Consider the following 13011-nt stretch of genomic DNA (forward strand, 5'->3'; position numbering starts at 1 on the left):
GAATGACACTAAACTGACCAGAGTAGTCAACGCCCCGTAAGACAAAAAGATCTGGACAGACTCGAACCCTGGGCCTTATCCAACAATATGAAATTTAATGTGGAGAAAAGCAAGGTTTTACACTAGGCAGGAAAAACCAAACTAACTGTACAAGTACAGAGTGGGCGAAACTTGGCTCAAAAACAGTAACTGCAAGTGGCAGTTTTAAAATGCAGAATGCTTCTGGAGATGGGGTGGTGGTGGTGAAAAGAGACCAAAATATAGGCAAAAACGGCCTGTTTTTGGCCAAAAAATGAACCGTTTTTGCCTGGGTTTGGCCTGCAGAATGCTTCTGGAGGTGGGATTTTTTTGAAAAATCTGGGCACAGTGACACCCCAAGAGGCCAAAAAACAGGGAAATGCCCCGTTTTTCACCTCCCCTGCCTCCAGAAGATATAGACAGAGAAAGAGAGAGGGAAGGGGAAGAGAGACAGAAAGAGAGGGAGAGAGAGAGAGACAGAAAGAGAGAGGAAGAGAGAGAAAGAGAGAGAAGGGGGGGGGGAGAGACAGACACAGAAAAAGAGATTTCTTAAGCTCCTTGGGGCTGAGAAGAATTTCTGCAAAACTGAGTTTCCTGAAGTGGATCACTAGACTCCTAAATCTGATCTAGTACTGATCTAGTAAAAAGAAAACTCAATCAAAAGAGCAGCATGCAAACAAGAGCAAATAAAACACCCCCAGGAGCAAAACAAATGAAAGTTTAATTTGTATGCATTGTTCAATTCAATTTAACTTGTATGCATTGTTAAATTGACCACGGCCACCTAGCCACACCCACCCAGCTGATCCGGCCCCCCAACAGTCTGAGGGACCGTGAATTGGCCCCGTTTAAAAAGTTTGAGGACCACTGGGTTAAGGTGTTATAGGGACATTGGTTAAGTGAGTTTTGCCCCATTTTACGAACTTTGTTTCCACAGTTGTTGAATGAATCATTGCATTTGTGAAGTGAGTCGCATGTTGTTAAGTGAATTCGGCTTCCCCAATGACTTTGTTCATTGGAAAGTTGCCAAAGGGAAACCGTGTGACCCCACGACACTGCAAGGAGTCGGTTGCCAAGCATCTGAATTCTGATCGTGACACATGGGGATGCAAGTATGAAAACTGGGCATGTCCCTTTTTTCCCTGGCGCCGTTGTAATTTGGAATGGTTGCTAAACGAGCGGTTGTAAGGGTGGTGAAAAGTTCGATAGATAAATAGTTGTTAAATCATAATAAATAATAATAAATAAATCAAAGGGAGGGAGAGGAAGGAAGGAAAAGAGGAGAAAAAGGAAGGAGAGAAAAGAAGGAAAAAGGAGAATTAGGAGAAGAGGGAGGAAAGAATGAAAAGGAAAGTGGGAAAGAAAAGAAATGGAGGAATAAGAGGAAGACAGGAAGGAAACACAGAGGGAGGGAGAAAAAAGAGAAGGAAAAGGAGGGAGGAGGAAAAGAAGGAAGTAGTAAAACTAGCAAATGTTAGAGAGAAAACTTGAATTCTGACTGCAAAGAGATGAGCACAGCTGCCTCGGTTCCCTGCTGTGCATGTATGTAACCGCTCCATCATGCATGCAGGACTTCATGCCTGTTCATGCATTAAAGAAACCAACAGGTTTGACCTGCCTTACAACCTCCACGGCTCACCTGACATTTCAGAAAAAGGTTTCAGAAAAAGGTAGAGAGGCTGCGTCACTGCGTAACTTAATGACTACACGTGGGAAAAGCAGCTCGGAAAAATTCGACATGGGGAAGAGTTGTTTCAGAAAGCTTGCAGCATTGGGTTTGATGTAGCTACCCCGCAAGGGGTTAGAAGAGACTATGATCTATGTCACAGCAATCACGGTAACCAACTAATCCTGGCATGGATAGAAGAGTGTTTTTAAGCTTGGAGTTGAAATGTGGGGGTCCTTGGTGCTCTCTGAACTGGGTGATTTCCTTCCTTCCTTAGATGGGTCCTTCCTTGTGACCCATCTAAGGAACAGCATCAGTGCTAAAAGGGAATTGGGGGTGGGTGGGTGGGTGGAGAGAAGGAGGTGTACTCTCCAAGCTTAATGGATCCCTTGCACACATCTTGTTATCAAACTAGGTAATGTCATCAGTGCTAACATTGGGTTCATTCATGTTTCAGTGGATAATGAAATTCTGCAAGAAAATCACCAAAGCCAGACAGCATCAAAGACCTCTCAGTCCTCCTCCTTTTCTTCTTCCTCCGCCTCCCTTTTAGCACTGACTTCCTAGTTGGCTCATGAAACATTTGCAAGAAAACCACCAAGCTCAGAGAGCACCAAGGACCAGATGGTCCTTTTCTTCTTCCTCCCCCTCCCCTTCCTCTACTTTCTCAACCCCCTCTTAGCCTCCTCCTCATCTCCACAACCCTCCCCCACATTTCTTCTAGTACCAATGACGTTCCCTAATTGGGTCACAAGATATCTGCAGAAAACCACCCAGCACAGAGAGCACCAAGGATCCCACAGTTCTCTCCTCCTCCTCCCACCTCACTCCCTTCTAGCACTGATGCTGTTCCCTAGCTGAGTCATAAATCATCTACAAGGAAACCAGCCAGCTCAGAGCACCAAGAACCCTACAGAATGAGAAACACAGAAAAGCAGGGATTAACCCCAGACAAACAATCAAGTAGACAACAATACCCTGATCAAGGAACTACCAAGGGAAAAAACCCACATTCCCACCAGCAGCGCCGGAGCAAGCAACTGTATATAAACAGAGACTAAACCCCGCCCCACCCCATCCTTCCAGCACTGATGATGTTCCTTAGTTGGGTCATGAGATGTCTACAAACAAACCACCAAGCTAGAGAGCACCAAGGACAAAGAAAGAGAAATCCAGATAAGCATGGATTTACACCAGTCAAACTATCAAGCAGAAAACAATAATTATTCTTCCCCCCCCACACAAGTGGAGAGTGGATTGTCTGTGGATTATGGGGCTGGCTGGATCTGGGGTCATGCCTTCCCTTCCCCCCCATATTTGACCCTAGATGAGGGGTCATCCTTCTCCCCCTAGTCAGGGTCTTTACCCTCCTGCCCTGTGCAATTGTATGGAGGGCTGTGGATTATGAGTAGAGCTGGATCTTGGGATGGGCCTCCCCCCTCCCTTATTTAAATCTAGATAAGGCCATTGTCGTCTAAGGTCCAGCTGGACCCATAATCCATAGCCACCCCACTCTCCCAGACCCAAAAGGGCAGGAAGGTAAAGACGACAATGCCTTTGTGTGTGTGTGTGTGTGCAGGGAAGAACGACCCCCTCCCCATCTAGGGTTAAGGGGAGGAGGAAAACCCATCCCCACGTCCAGCTGGCCCCATCATCCACAACATCCTGCCCTCCTCACTCACGCCCTGGACTGATGAGAGACCCTGACCTAATCGCAGGGAAGGATCTGTGAGGAGGAAGGAGGGGGTAAAGGGGGGGTCAGAGGTCAAGGGTCAGAGGCCTTCCATTCTTTGTTCTTTTTCCCTCAGGAATGAGAGGCCTCATTGTTTTTTCTTTCTTTTTTTCATCAGAAATGAGAGGCGTCGTATTTCTCCCCCCCCTCTTTTCCCCCCTCAATAATCAGAGGCCTCCTATTCTTTTATTTTTCTCCTCAGGAATGAGAGGCCTCCTATTCTTTCTTTTTCTTTCTTTCATTTTTCTTCCCCCCCACCACTCACCTTCTTGTAATGCTTAGCCAGCCAAGCCCGGGTGGCTTCCAACTGCGAAGCCGTGTCGGCGCTTTCCCAAAATTTCCCGGCTGGGCCTCCGTCTTTCCGGCGGGAAAGCGACAAAGGGCCGGCGGAAGAAAACGACGACGACGACGACGAGGACGAAGAAGCCGAACCGGGCCCGCTGCCTCCGACGACGGTTCCAGGCCCCGGCACGGGACTCGAGGCCGCCGTTGCCGAGGCCGCCGCCATTGTCCTGCCGGGCCTACCGCGCCGCCGCCGCCGCCGCCGCCGGGGCCCCGCGCCGCCCACTTTCCTCGCTCCGCGCATGCGCGGCCGAGGAGGCGCCGCGGCGGCTACTGAGGCTGTTCGCTCGCCGTCGCTCTCTCTCTTTCTCTCGCTCTCTCTCTCGCGCTCTTTCCGCGCACGCGCCGCCTCAACGCCGAGCTCGCGACGGCTCCTCGGCCGGGGTTGCCTCAGGCCGAGGGGGAGGATCGACGGGGCGCATGCGCCGAGGGCCCAAAGTCACGCCTTCCAAGCTCGAAAGCGCCTGCGCCGTCCTCGCCGCCGCCGAGTTGTGCGCACGCGCACTTTCCCTTCTTCACCCCTCCCCCCAGGTTTCGCTGGACAGCCGGCCCGGCCGAATGGACAAGGGGCTTTTTTTTTCTTTTGCGCAAGCGCGGATTGAATGGAGTGGACTGCGCCTGCGTGAAACGGGGAGCGCTAGAGGCGGCCGGAGACCCCTGAAAGAGGGTCGGGAAAAAAGTGGGGAGGGGCGACAAGTGGACCTCGCCCACTCACTCCCAGTCGTGCCACGTGGAGGACGCATGCCTGGACTTCCATTCCCATGATCCACTGCTACGGCTGGCCGCGGGTGGGGGGAGGGCTTATAGAGCCACGCAGCCCCTCCCATCCCGGATTGTTCCTCTCTCTGCACGTGTGAAAGGGCTGGAAAAGTGTATCATGCGTGTTGCCTTGCTGTGCGCAACCTCAGAACCGTGGTCAAGTAGCCAGAGAGAGATTTCCGTTTTTTGGGGGGGTGGCTGGTTTTAAAACTACAAGTAGTCCTCAACTTGCGACCATAATTGAACCCAAAATTTCTTGCCACTAAATGAGACCTGGGAGTTTCGTACATTTTACTGCCTTTCTTGTCACTGCCGTTAAGGAAATCACTATGGTGATGAAATTAGTCTCCTGGTTGTTAAGAGAATCAAGCTTCTCTCTTGGCTTGTTATATGACTATAATTTGTTGCTGGCAATCCTTATGATTTATATTGATATATTGACCATCAATTGTGTTGTAAATGTTGTACCTTGATGAAGGTATCTTTTCTTTTATGTACACTGAGAGCATATGCACCAAGACAAATTCCTTGTGTGTCCAATCACACTTGGCCAATAAAAAATTCTATTCTACTCTATTCTTCGCTCCTTGGAAGGTTGCAAAAGAGGATCATGTGACCGTCATAAATATGAGACAGTTGTGAAGCGTCTGAATTTGGATCCCATAAACCTGGGGATGCTGCAATGGTCATAGGTGTGAAAATGGTCGTAAATCCCTCTTTTCGATGCTGTTCTGAGATTGTCACTAAATGAATGGTTGTAAGTCGAGGATTAGCTGTAGAGGGCCCTTTTGTGCTGGCATACGAGCAGGGGTCTCCAACCTTGGTCCCTTTAAGGCTTGTGGACTTCAACTCCCAGAGTCCCTCAGCCAGCAAAGCTCTGGGAGTTGAAGTCCACAAGTCTTAAAGGGACCAAGGTTGGAGACCCCTGACATAGAGCATAGGCAGGGAAAAATAGATAAATAACTATGACTGTTCCTGTTAAATACAGGTAGTCATTGATTTACGACCACAATTCAGCCCACATTCTTCGTTGCTAAGTGCAACATTTGGTCAGTGAACTCTGCTCCCTTTTACAACTTTTCGTGCTATGGTTGTTCAGTGAACGATTGCAGTTCTTCAGTTTGCTAAATGAATCTGGCTTCCCCGCTGACTTGACTTGTCAAGTAGGTCGCAAAAGGGGATCGGGTGACCCAGGGACGCTGCCACTGAACCAGTTGCCAAGCATTCGAATTTAGATCAGGTGACCATGGGATGCTGCAACAGTCAAGTGGAAAGTGGCCACAATTCCTGCTCTTCAGTGCCCTTGTAACTTCGAACAGTCACTAAATAAACTGCTATAAGTCGAGGCCTACACAGCCTATGGAGGTTTTCAGTCATCCAGGTTGTGGTTGTCCCGAAAGGTGCTTCGTCAAGAGGAAACTGACCTTTTGTGACTTTTTTTTTTTTGAAGAGGTTTTGCTTCTCATCCGAGAAACTTCTTCTGTTCTAACAGTTCAGTCAGAAGAAACTTCTCAGATGAGGAGGGAAACCTTTTCGTGGAAAAACAAAGCTCTGATTGGATGGTGGGGAATCAAAGGATTTATCGGTGGCGAGTTTCAGCCGGTTACCACCGTTTCGCTTCATGCATGCGCTTTGCGCAAGCGCATTGTATTATGGAATCAAGCTGTGCTGAAAACGAAAGTAAAGCAGGCTGTTTGCTGTAAGGAAGCAAAATTGCTCAGAGGTACATTTTTCTTTTCCTTTTGTCCTCACCAAAAAAGGTAGGTGCGTTTTATAGTCTGAAAAATACGGTACCTAGTAAAAGTTTCCCCAAAACTCTCCCCACAGGGACCCGGGATGAATGTCCAATCCCCACCCTACACAGTGTCATGTGGGGCACATCTGGAGTTCCAGGACCTCCTCCATTCAGCAGTGCAGCAATTCTGGAGAGCAAACCACTTTTTTTATCCACGTGGGTCTTCTTCTTCACACCAGCTCTCTTCCCAAACTCCAATGCCATGCCCCCCCCCCACCCGCATTACTGTGGCAGCCGATAGCAAGCAAGCATCAAAGGAAAAACCCATGCTGGAGAGCCAGCTGACAGGCAGGACTGTTCAATTTTGACAGGGATGGCCTCTTGCCCCCCCCCCCCTTTCAAACCTGTCCAAAATGTGGAATCGTCAATCAGGATAGAGCTGGAAGGGAACAGAGTTCAAAGGGAACTTGGAGGTCATCTAGTCCAAGCCCCTGCTTAAGCAGGAGAACCTCTCCCATTCCGACAAACGGTTGTCCAATCTCTTCTTCAAAGCCTCCAGTGAGGGAGCACCCACAACTTCTGGTGGCCAGTTCTTCCACAGATTCATTGAGAACTTCGAGGGAGGCTCTCGCTTGATCCTTCTTCCTTCCAATCAAACTTATCTAAACTTCCACGTGTCTTGGTCCCTCCCTCCTGGGAATCCAGACCACGTTCCACGTCACCTAGATAAAATCCAGGGCAGCCTCCCTACGAGCGGATGGACTTCAGCTCCCAGCTATCTCAACAGCGGCCATATTGACTGAGGACCTGGTCAGTGGTGAAGGGGTTTGATAACCCCCATTTGCTGCTCCAGTTGGTGGTGACAATCAAAATGTAAATATTGAGTTTGCAGGCTATGACACAGTCCTTTCAGCAGTTCCAAGGAGGTGCCACACCCACGTGTGCTACTCCGGTGACCCCAAGGACATAGAAAAAACCTCCAAACAGCCTCAACGGCTCTCTAAAGTGAATACAAATGACCAGCTGTCTGCAAGGAGTATCAGTTGGCTTTTTTTCCCCTTGGAAGATGTTTCCCCTCTCATCCAAAAAGCTTCCTTCAGTTCTGACTGAAGAACCGAACTGTTAGCTAGAACTGAAGATGCTTCAGGATGACTGAGAATAGATATCCATAGATATTTTTAAAGTATCTTAAAAGTGAAAAATGTTTAAATAATATTTGGAAGCAACCTTCCCCACCCCCAATAACGATCACTTCAGAGTCCGTGTTATTCATCTGGTCAAGTTCCTTTTATTGATTAAATTAGCATTTCCGTACAACAGCACAGCATCGACCACTTTTCTGAAAAGAAAAGTCTAGAAAGCGTCGGTTGCAATCATGATTGGTCATTTTGTTTTTTCCACCCCAAGATCAGGAGAAACCATGATTCCAAGTTAGGAAAAACCGCTGATTCCAGAACGGGTTTTGCATTCAGAAAACTGTGGATTCCAGAATGGTGTAGATCAAAATGATAAATTGTTTTAAATTTATCGCCCTTCCCTGCAGACCTTTCCTTCACAGCCCCACCCCAATAACCAGAGGCTCCGGGGAAAAAGCCCATCGCCCACTAATCAATCTCCCCAATCAATTCACACTTCCTTCCTGCTTTTGAGGTTCCGATCAACCGCATCCATTCCCAAGTGTCCCCTCTTGGTATGTGTTGCGGCCCCTTCGCTTCCCCCCTTTTTTGGGGGGGGGATCTCCCACAGCCCCTAACCTTCCTTCCTGTGTGGTGCTCCGAATCCTCCCATCTACCAATGGGCTTCTCCAGGTCACCCCCTCCTCCCGCCCCACAGAGGCTCGGCGAATGGCCCCTTCCGGCCCTTCCTCGCCGGTCGTGGGGAACTCCTAGTCCAAAGATGGACCTTCACTTTGCGCCCGGCTTTTCCGGCGCCTAGCTCGCCAGCCGAGCTTGGTGATGCCTCTCTAGAGTGTGGGTGCAACTCTCCCGACGTCTTCTCTCCGGGGCCCGAGAGGTCATCTGTTGTTCAATGTGGATGCAACGAAGCAACGAGGCTCGGCCTGGCGCTGCCGATCACCATCCTCAGGAGGCGCCTGACGCTTGGCTGGGAGTGCCTCTCTCAGATGAGAGAGGCCAGCAGTGTTGATGTGGTTAGTCCTCAAGGCTTCATTCCACTGCTGGCCAAAGGCTTTGTGGGAGGGGTCCTGGAGCGCCTGGTACTCAGTATCGGAAAGTGGAAAGGTGCGAGGTTCCCAAGGCGGGACGTTCTGGAGAGAAGAGGAAGAGGAAGAGGAAGAAAAGGAAAATTCAGTGAATGAAGACGCATACCGTTACTTCTCAACTTATGATTGGTTACTTTGTGACCATTTGAAGTTACAACATACCTCTGCGGGAATACAGGTAGTCATTGACATCTTAACTATTCGTTTGGTGACTCTTCAAATAGTCTGAAAAAAGTGACTAATGACTGCTTTTCACACTTGTGACCATTAAGCGAATTGGGCTTCCCTGTTTATTCTGCTTCTCAAAAGATTGCAAAAGAGGATCCCGGAATACTGAATCTGTCATAAATATGAGTTGCCAAGGGGATGAATTTTGATCACAGGACCATGGTGATGTTGCAAGGGTCATAAGTGTAAAAACAGACATAAGTCCCTTTTTTCAGTGCCATTGGGACTTTTGAAGGGTCACTAAACAAACTGTTTGTAAATTGAAGACTACCTATAATCCCAATTTTCAATGCTTCCTGCTGGCTTCCCCTATGCAGTCAATAGGGAAACCAGCAGGAAGCCAAGGTTACATGAGCTTGTTGCTTAACGATAGCAATGGGAACTGCCAGAATTGCTATCGTTAAGCTACAACGTTGTGCTTTGCGACCCCATCTCTGTGACCGAAATTTTGCTCTCGGTTACTGTCCTAAGCCAAGGACTGCTTCCAATTACTGTCATAACCTGAGGACTGTGCATTGTTAATGGAATAACCAAGCCCTCTGAACCAGGTCTCACTTGGATCTCGTCTGTATTGAAGGAAGAGTCTTCACTGAAGGAATTCCCTCCTCGACCTCTTAGCACCAGGGATGTCGGGACGTTGAAGGGGTCTGGGCTGAGCGATGCAGTGGGAGAATTGGCACCCTGAGGGTAGTGAAGACTATTCGGCACGCTGTCCTGGCAGCCGGGAGGAGGCACCCAGCGCCCGTCGGCTTTATGGGAGGAGCTCCTGGAAGAAGAAGGAAGAGTGAACCCCATCAAGCAGGAAGCCTAACTTAGCAGAGTCTCAAAAGAGGTCCCAGGATGGTGGATGGAGCTGAGGGTGTCTTATTCCTTCCACCCCAATGATAGAAAGGGGTGTCCCTCAACAGGTGTACCTCCAAAAGGAGATCAGAGATGGGAGGACATGTTTTGGGGCATGGGAGAAACACTGGGAAAAGAGAAATGCTCCAAAGCGTGCCAGGCCCAGCCAGAAGCTGCAGAGAAGAACATTCTGGAACAAATGATCCATTGTATTCCTGGAAGGAGGGGTGAGGAGGTTGGGCAACAATTTGGAAAGTTTGTGACTTCTCCCTTCTAAGCCTTGTCCCCTTCCGGGCTTTGATTTAGACTGGAAACATTATCAAATTATTTATTGCTATAATTTAGATGCCACGTAATTCTACACAACACCGGACGTCTTGTTTGCAGCACCCTAGGGGCTGCTTCCTGCTGCATTTGTATCCCTAAAGTGGGATTCCCAGGCCAGCCCAAGGGCAATTAGTTTGTCTGTCCATCCATTCCATACATTCATCCACATCCACACTCACTCTCGATATCATATCTGTCCATCCATCAATTCATCCATATCTATCATATCTCTCTAGCTATTACTTTATCATCTATCATGTATCTATGTATGCATCCGTCCATTCAATCTATATAATCCATTCATTGCTCTATTCATCCATTTCATCTCTCTAGCTGTCATGTTATTTATCCATCCATCCATCCATTCTCTCTCTCTCTTTCCCTTCTCTCTGAATTAATCAACTTGCAACTTCGATATATCTAGGAATTCCCCAGGAGCTACCCACCACGCTAACACTGAGGCTTACAGGGCAGAGAGACTATGAGGCAAATTGAGAGTTTGTTCTTCAACCTGTGATCTGACCAACTCATCTCTTTGGGTGGAGAGACCCTCTGGAGGGGCAGGCAAGAGCCTGTGGGAACAAATACCTGTTTCCTCGTCTCTGAGAGGACGTTCCGGTCCAGGAATCCCAGCGGACCCGTTCCAGCTCTTCATATTTTTGGTGATAGGCCAGATATGTTTCATCCGAAGTGTCTTCCAGCTAGAGCAAAAAAGAGTTAAGGTCCAAAGGTCTCCAATCTTGTTCAGAAATGGTGTGGGGACAGGGGGAAGGGGCACGAGGAAAACGAGAAGGAGAAAGATAAAGAGGAGGAGGAGGACTATTATTGATGCTCTCTGAGCTGGTGGTTTTCTTACGGGCATTTAATCACCCAACTAAGGAACAGCATCAGTGCTGAAAGGGAGGAGTGTTTGCAAAGAGGAGGCAGAGGGATCTGGGTTTAATGTTGCAGACAGTTCATGACACAATTAGGGAACATCATCAATGGGAGAAGGGAGAGGGAATTGGGGGGAGGAGAAGAAGAAGAAAAAGAAGAGGAGGAAAAGACTGGGGGATCTTTGCTGCTCTCTGAGCTGGGCTGTTCCCTTGCAGACATCTCACGACCCAACTAGGGAACATCATCAGTGCTAGAATGGAAGAGGAGCAGGAGGAAAGTGAAGAAAAGGAAGAGGTGGAGAAAGAAGAATGGAGGAGGAGGAGAAGGGAGAGGAAGAGGAGGAAGAAGGACTGGGGGGATGTCCTTAATGCTTTCTGAGCCAGCCCGTTTCCTTGCAGATGTTTCACGATCCAACTAGGGAACGCTATCAAGTCTTTGCATCCTGCCCACCATACCGGCCAGTGTTACGTCAGCTGTTACAATCTGGAGGGGGCACCTCCCCCTTCTTCCACTCCTGAATTCAGTACACCCATCTAGCCCTTGCCAATTGTGGCTGCGATCACACAACATGTATGCAGAAACACACCCCCATACACACCCACAAACCCCAAGCTTGTAGATTGACCCACGGTGGGCCACCTGGGAGCGCCCTCACTCTTACCTCGGTCTCCGCTTCCTCTAAGATCACCAACTCTTTGGGATCCACCGTTCTCCAGCTAAAGGGAGAAAACAGAGGTGATTTATTGATTGATTTGATTGATTGGTTTGCAGGGAGTCCTCAACTTACAATGGTTCATTTAGTGACTGAAGCTATGACGGGCTTGGGGAAAAAAGGGGATTCAGGACCTATTTTTCACACTTATAATGCTTGCAACAACACTAGGGTTACGCGATCAAGACTCAGATGCTTGGCAACAGAGTCGGATTTATGACGGTCACAGGGTCCCTGGGGTCACATGATCGCCTTTGGCGACCTGATAAGCAATGTCAATGGGGAAATCAGATTTGCTTAACAACCGTGTGACTGATTTAAGCACTGTGGGGGTTCACTTAATGGTGGCAAGGAAGGTCGTAAAATGGAGCAAAACTCACTTAAAGAATGCTTCACTAAACCGTGTGACTCACTCAACAACCACAGGGATTCACTTAATGATGTTGGCAAGGAAGCTCCTAAAATGGGGTAAAACTCACTTAAGGAATGCTTCACTTAACAAACTTAACAACTGCAGGGCTTCACTTAATGACGGTGGCAAGGAAGGTGCTACAATGGGGAAAAACTAATTGAAAAATGCTTAACAACCGTGTAGTACACTTAACAATGGCAGTGATTCAGTTAACTACGGTGGCAAGGAAGGTCGTAAAATGGAGCAAACCTGACTTAACCAATGTTCCACGTAACAATCGTTGATTCACTCAACAACCGCAGTGATTCCCTTAATGATGGTGGCAGACAAAATGGGGCAAAACTCACTTAAGGAATGCTTCACTTAACCGTGAGTCACTCAACAACCAGAGATTCACTTAAAGGCAGTGGCAAGGAAGGTCCTGAAACGGGGCAAAACTCGCTTAACAAATGCTTCACTTAACAACCATGTGTCTCACTTAGCAACCACAGCAATTGCCTTAATGATGGCGGCAGGAAAAGTCATAAAATGGGGCCAAACTCACTCCACCAATGCTTCCACTTCACAACCGAGCATCTCCCTTAACCACAGTATTTCTCAGCAATGGGAAGTTTGGACCAGAATTGTGGTCGTGCAGTTGAAGACACCCTAGTAACACAATGACTTCCCCCAATTAAATTCCAATTATTCTTCAATTCAATTAAAATTCCAGATTCCGGATTCATCAGGAAACAGATTTGAGAATTCCCAAAAAAAGGAACTCACCTGGGGGTTAAAATCTCTTTATATTGCAGTTTTTCCACCCGGGTGGCAGCGGCCATGGACATCGGAATGACGATGTTGTTGATATCATAGGAAGTTTCCACTTTTTTCTTCTTGGCAGGCTGCTGGCGAGGTACGGGAGGGGAAAAATAAAACACCACCACACACAAACGGTAAAACAAACAAACCAACAAAAGACAATGCCAGGGTGAATTGGCACTTGGTAGGTATCTCTGAATCCCAAAAGGATCTTTTGGGGGATTTTGATGGGATGGACAGAAGGCAAGGCCTGACTCTTGGTGTCAGGGGGGGCTTCCCTATTATACAACCGGATGTGTGTCACTCAGAGTTGAACTAGTGCTCTGAGAGGGGATGGGGTAG

General features: G+C 48.2%; 2 protein-coding genes across 6 annotated transcripts in view; both read right to left on the minus strand.

The window, feature by feature from the left end:
- Window positions 1-4136, minus strand: part of SMARCC1 (SWI/SNF related, matrix associated, actin dependent regulator of chromatin subfamily c member 1) — a 58371-nt gene extending 54235 nt beyond the window's left edge. The window contains exon 1 of the mRNA XM_058181594.1: window positions 3682-4136. Within this exon, the coding sequence (XP_058037577.1) occupies window positions 3682-4002 (321 nt within the window). The 5' untranslated portion in view covers window positions 4003-4136. The remainder of the gene's footprint in view (window positions 1-3681) is intronic.
- A 3381-nt stretch (window positions 4137-7517) lies between these two features.
- LOC131198335 (KAT8 regulatory NSL complex subunit 1-like) overlaps window positions 7518-13011 on the minus strand; it is a 28418-nt gene continuing 22924 nt past the window's right edge. For 3 of the 5 annotated variants that reach the window (XM_058182854.1, XM_058182852.1, XM_058182850.1), the window contains 5 exons: window positions 12634-12755; window positions 11406-11460; window positions 10457-10569; window positions 9257-9467; window positions 7518-8518 (listed from right to left, as the gene is read on the minus strand). In XM_058182854.1, the coding sequence (XP_058038837.1) occupies window positions 8267-8518; window positions 9257-9467; window positions 10457-10569; window positions 11406-11460; window positions 12634-12755 (753 nt within the window). In that variant the 3' untranslated portion in view covers window positions 7518-8266. The remainder of the gene's footprint in view (window positions 8519-9256; window positions 9468-10456; window positions 10570-11405; window positions 11461-12633; window positions 12756-13011) is intronic. The other 2 variants (XM_058182851.1, XM_058182853.1) reach the window with 2 other exon arrangements.

This window comes from Ahaetulla prasina, chromosome 4, assembly GCF_028640845.1.
Source record: "Ahaetulla prasina isolate Xishuangbanna chromosome 4, ASM2864084v1, whole genome shotgun sequence".
Lineage (NCBI taxonomy): Eukaryota > Metazoa > Chordata > Lepidosauria > Squamata > Colubridae > Ahaetulla > Ahaetulla prasina.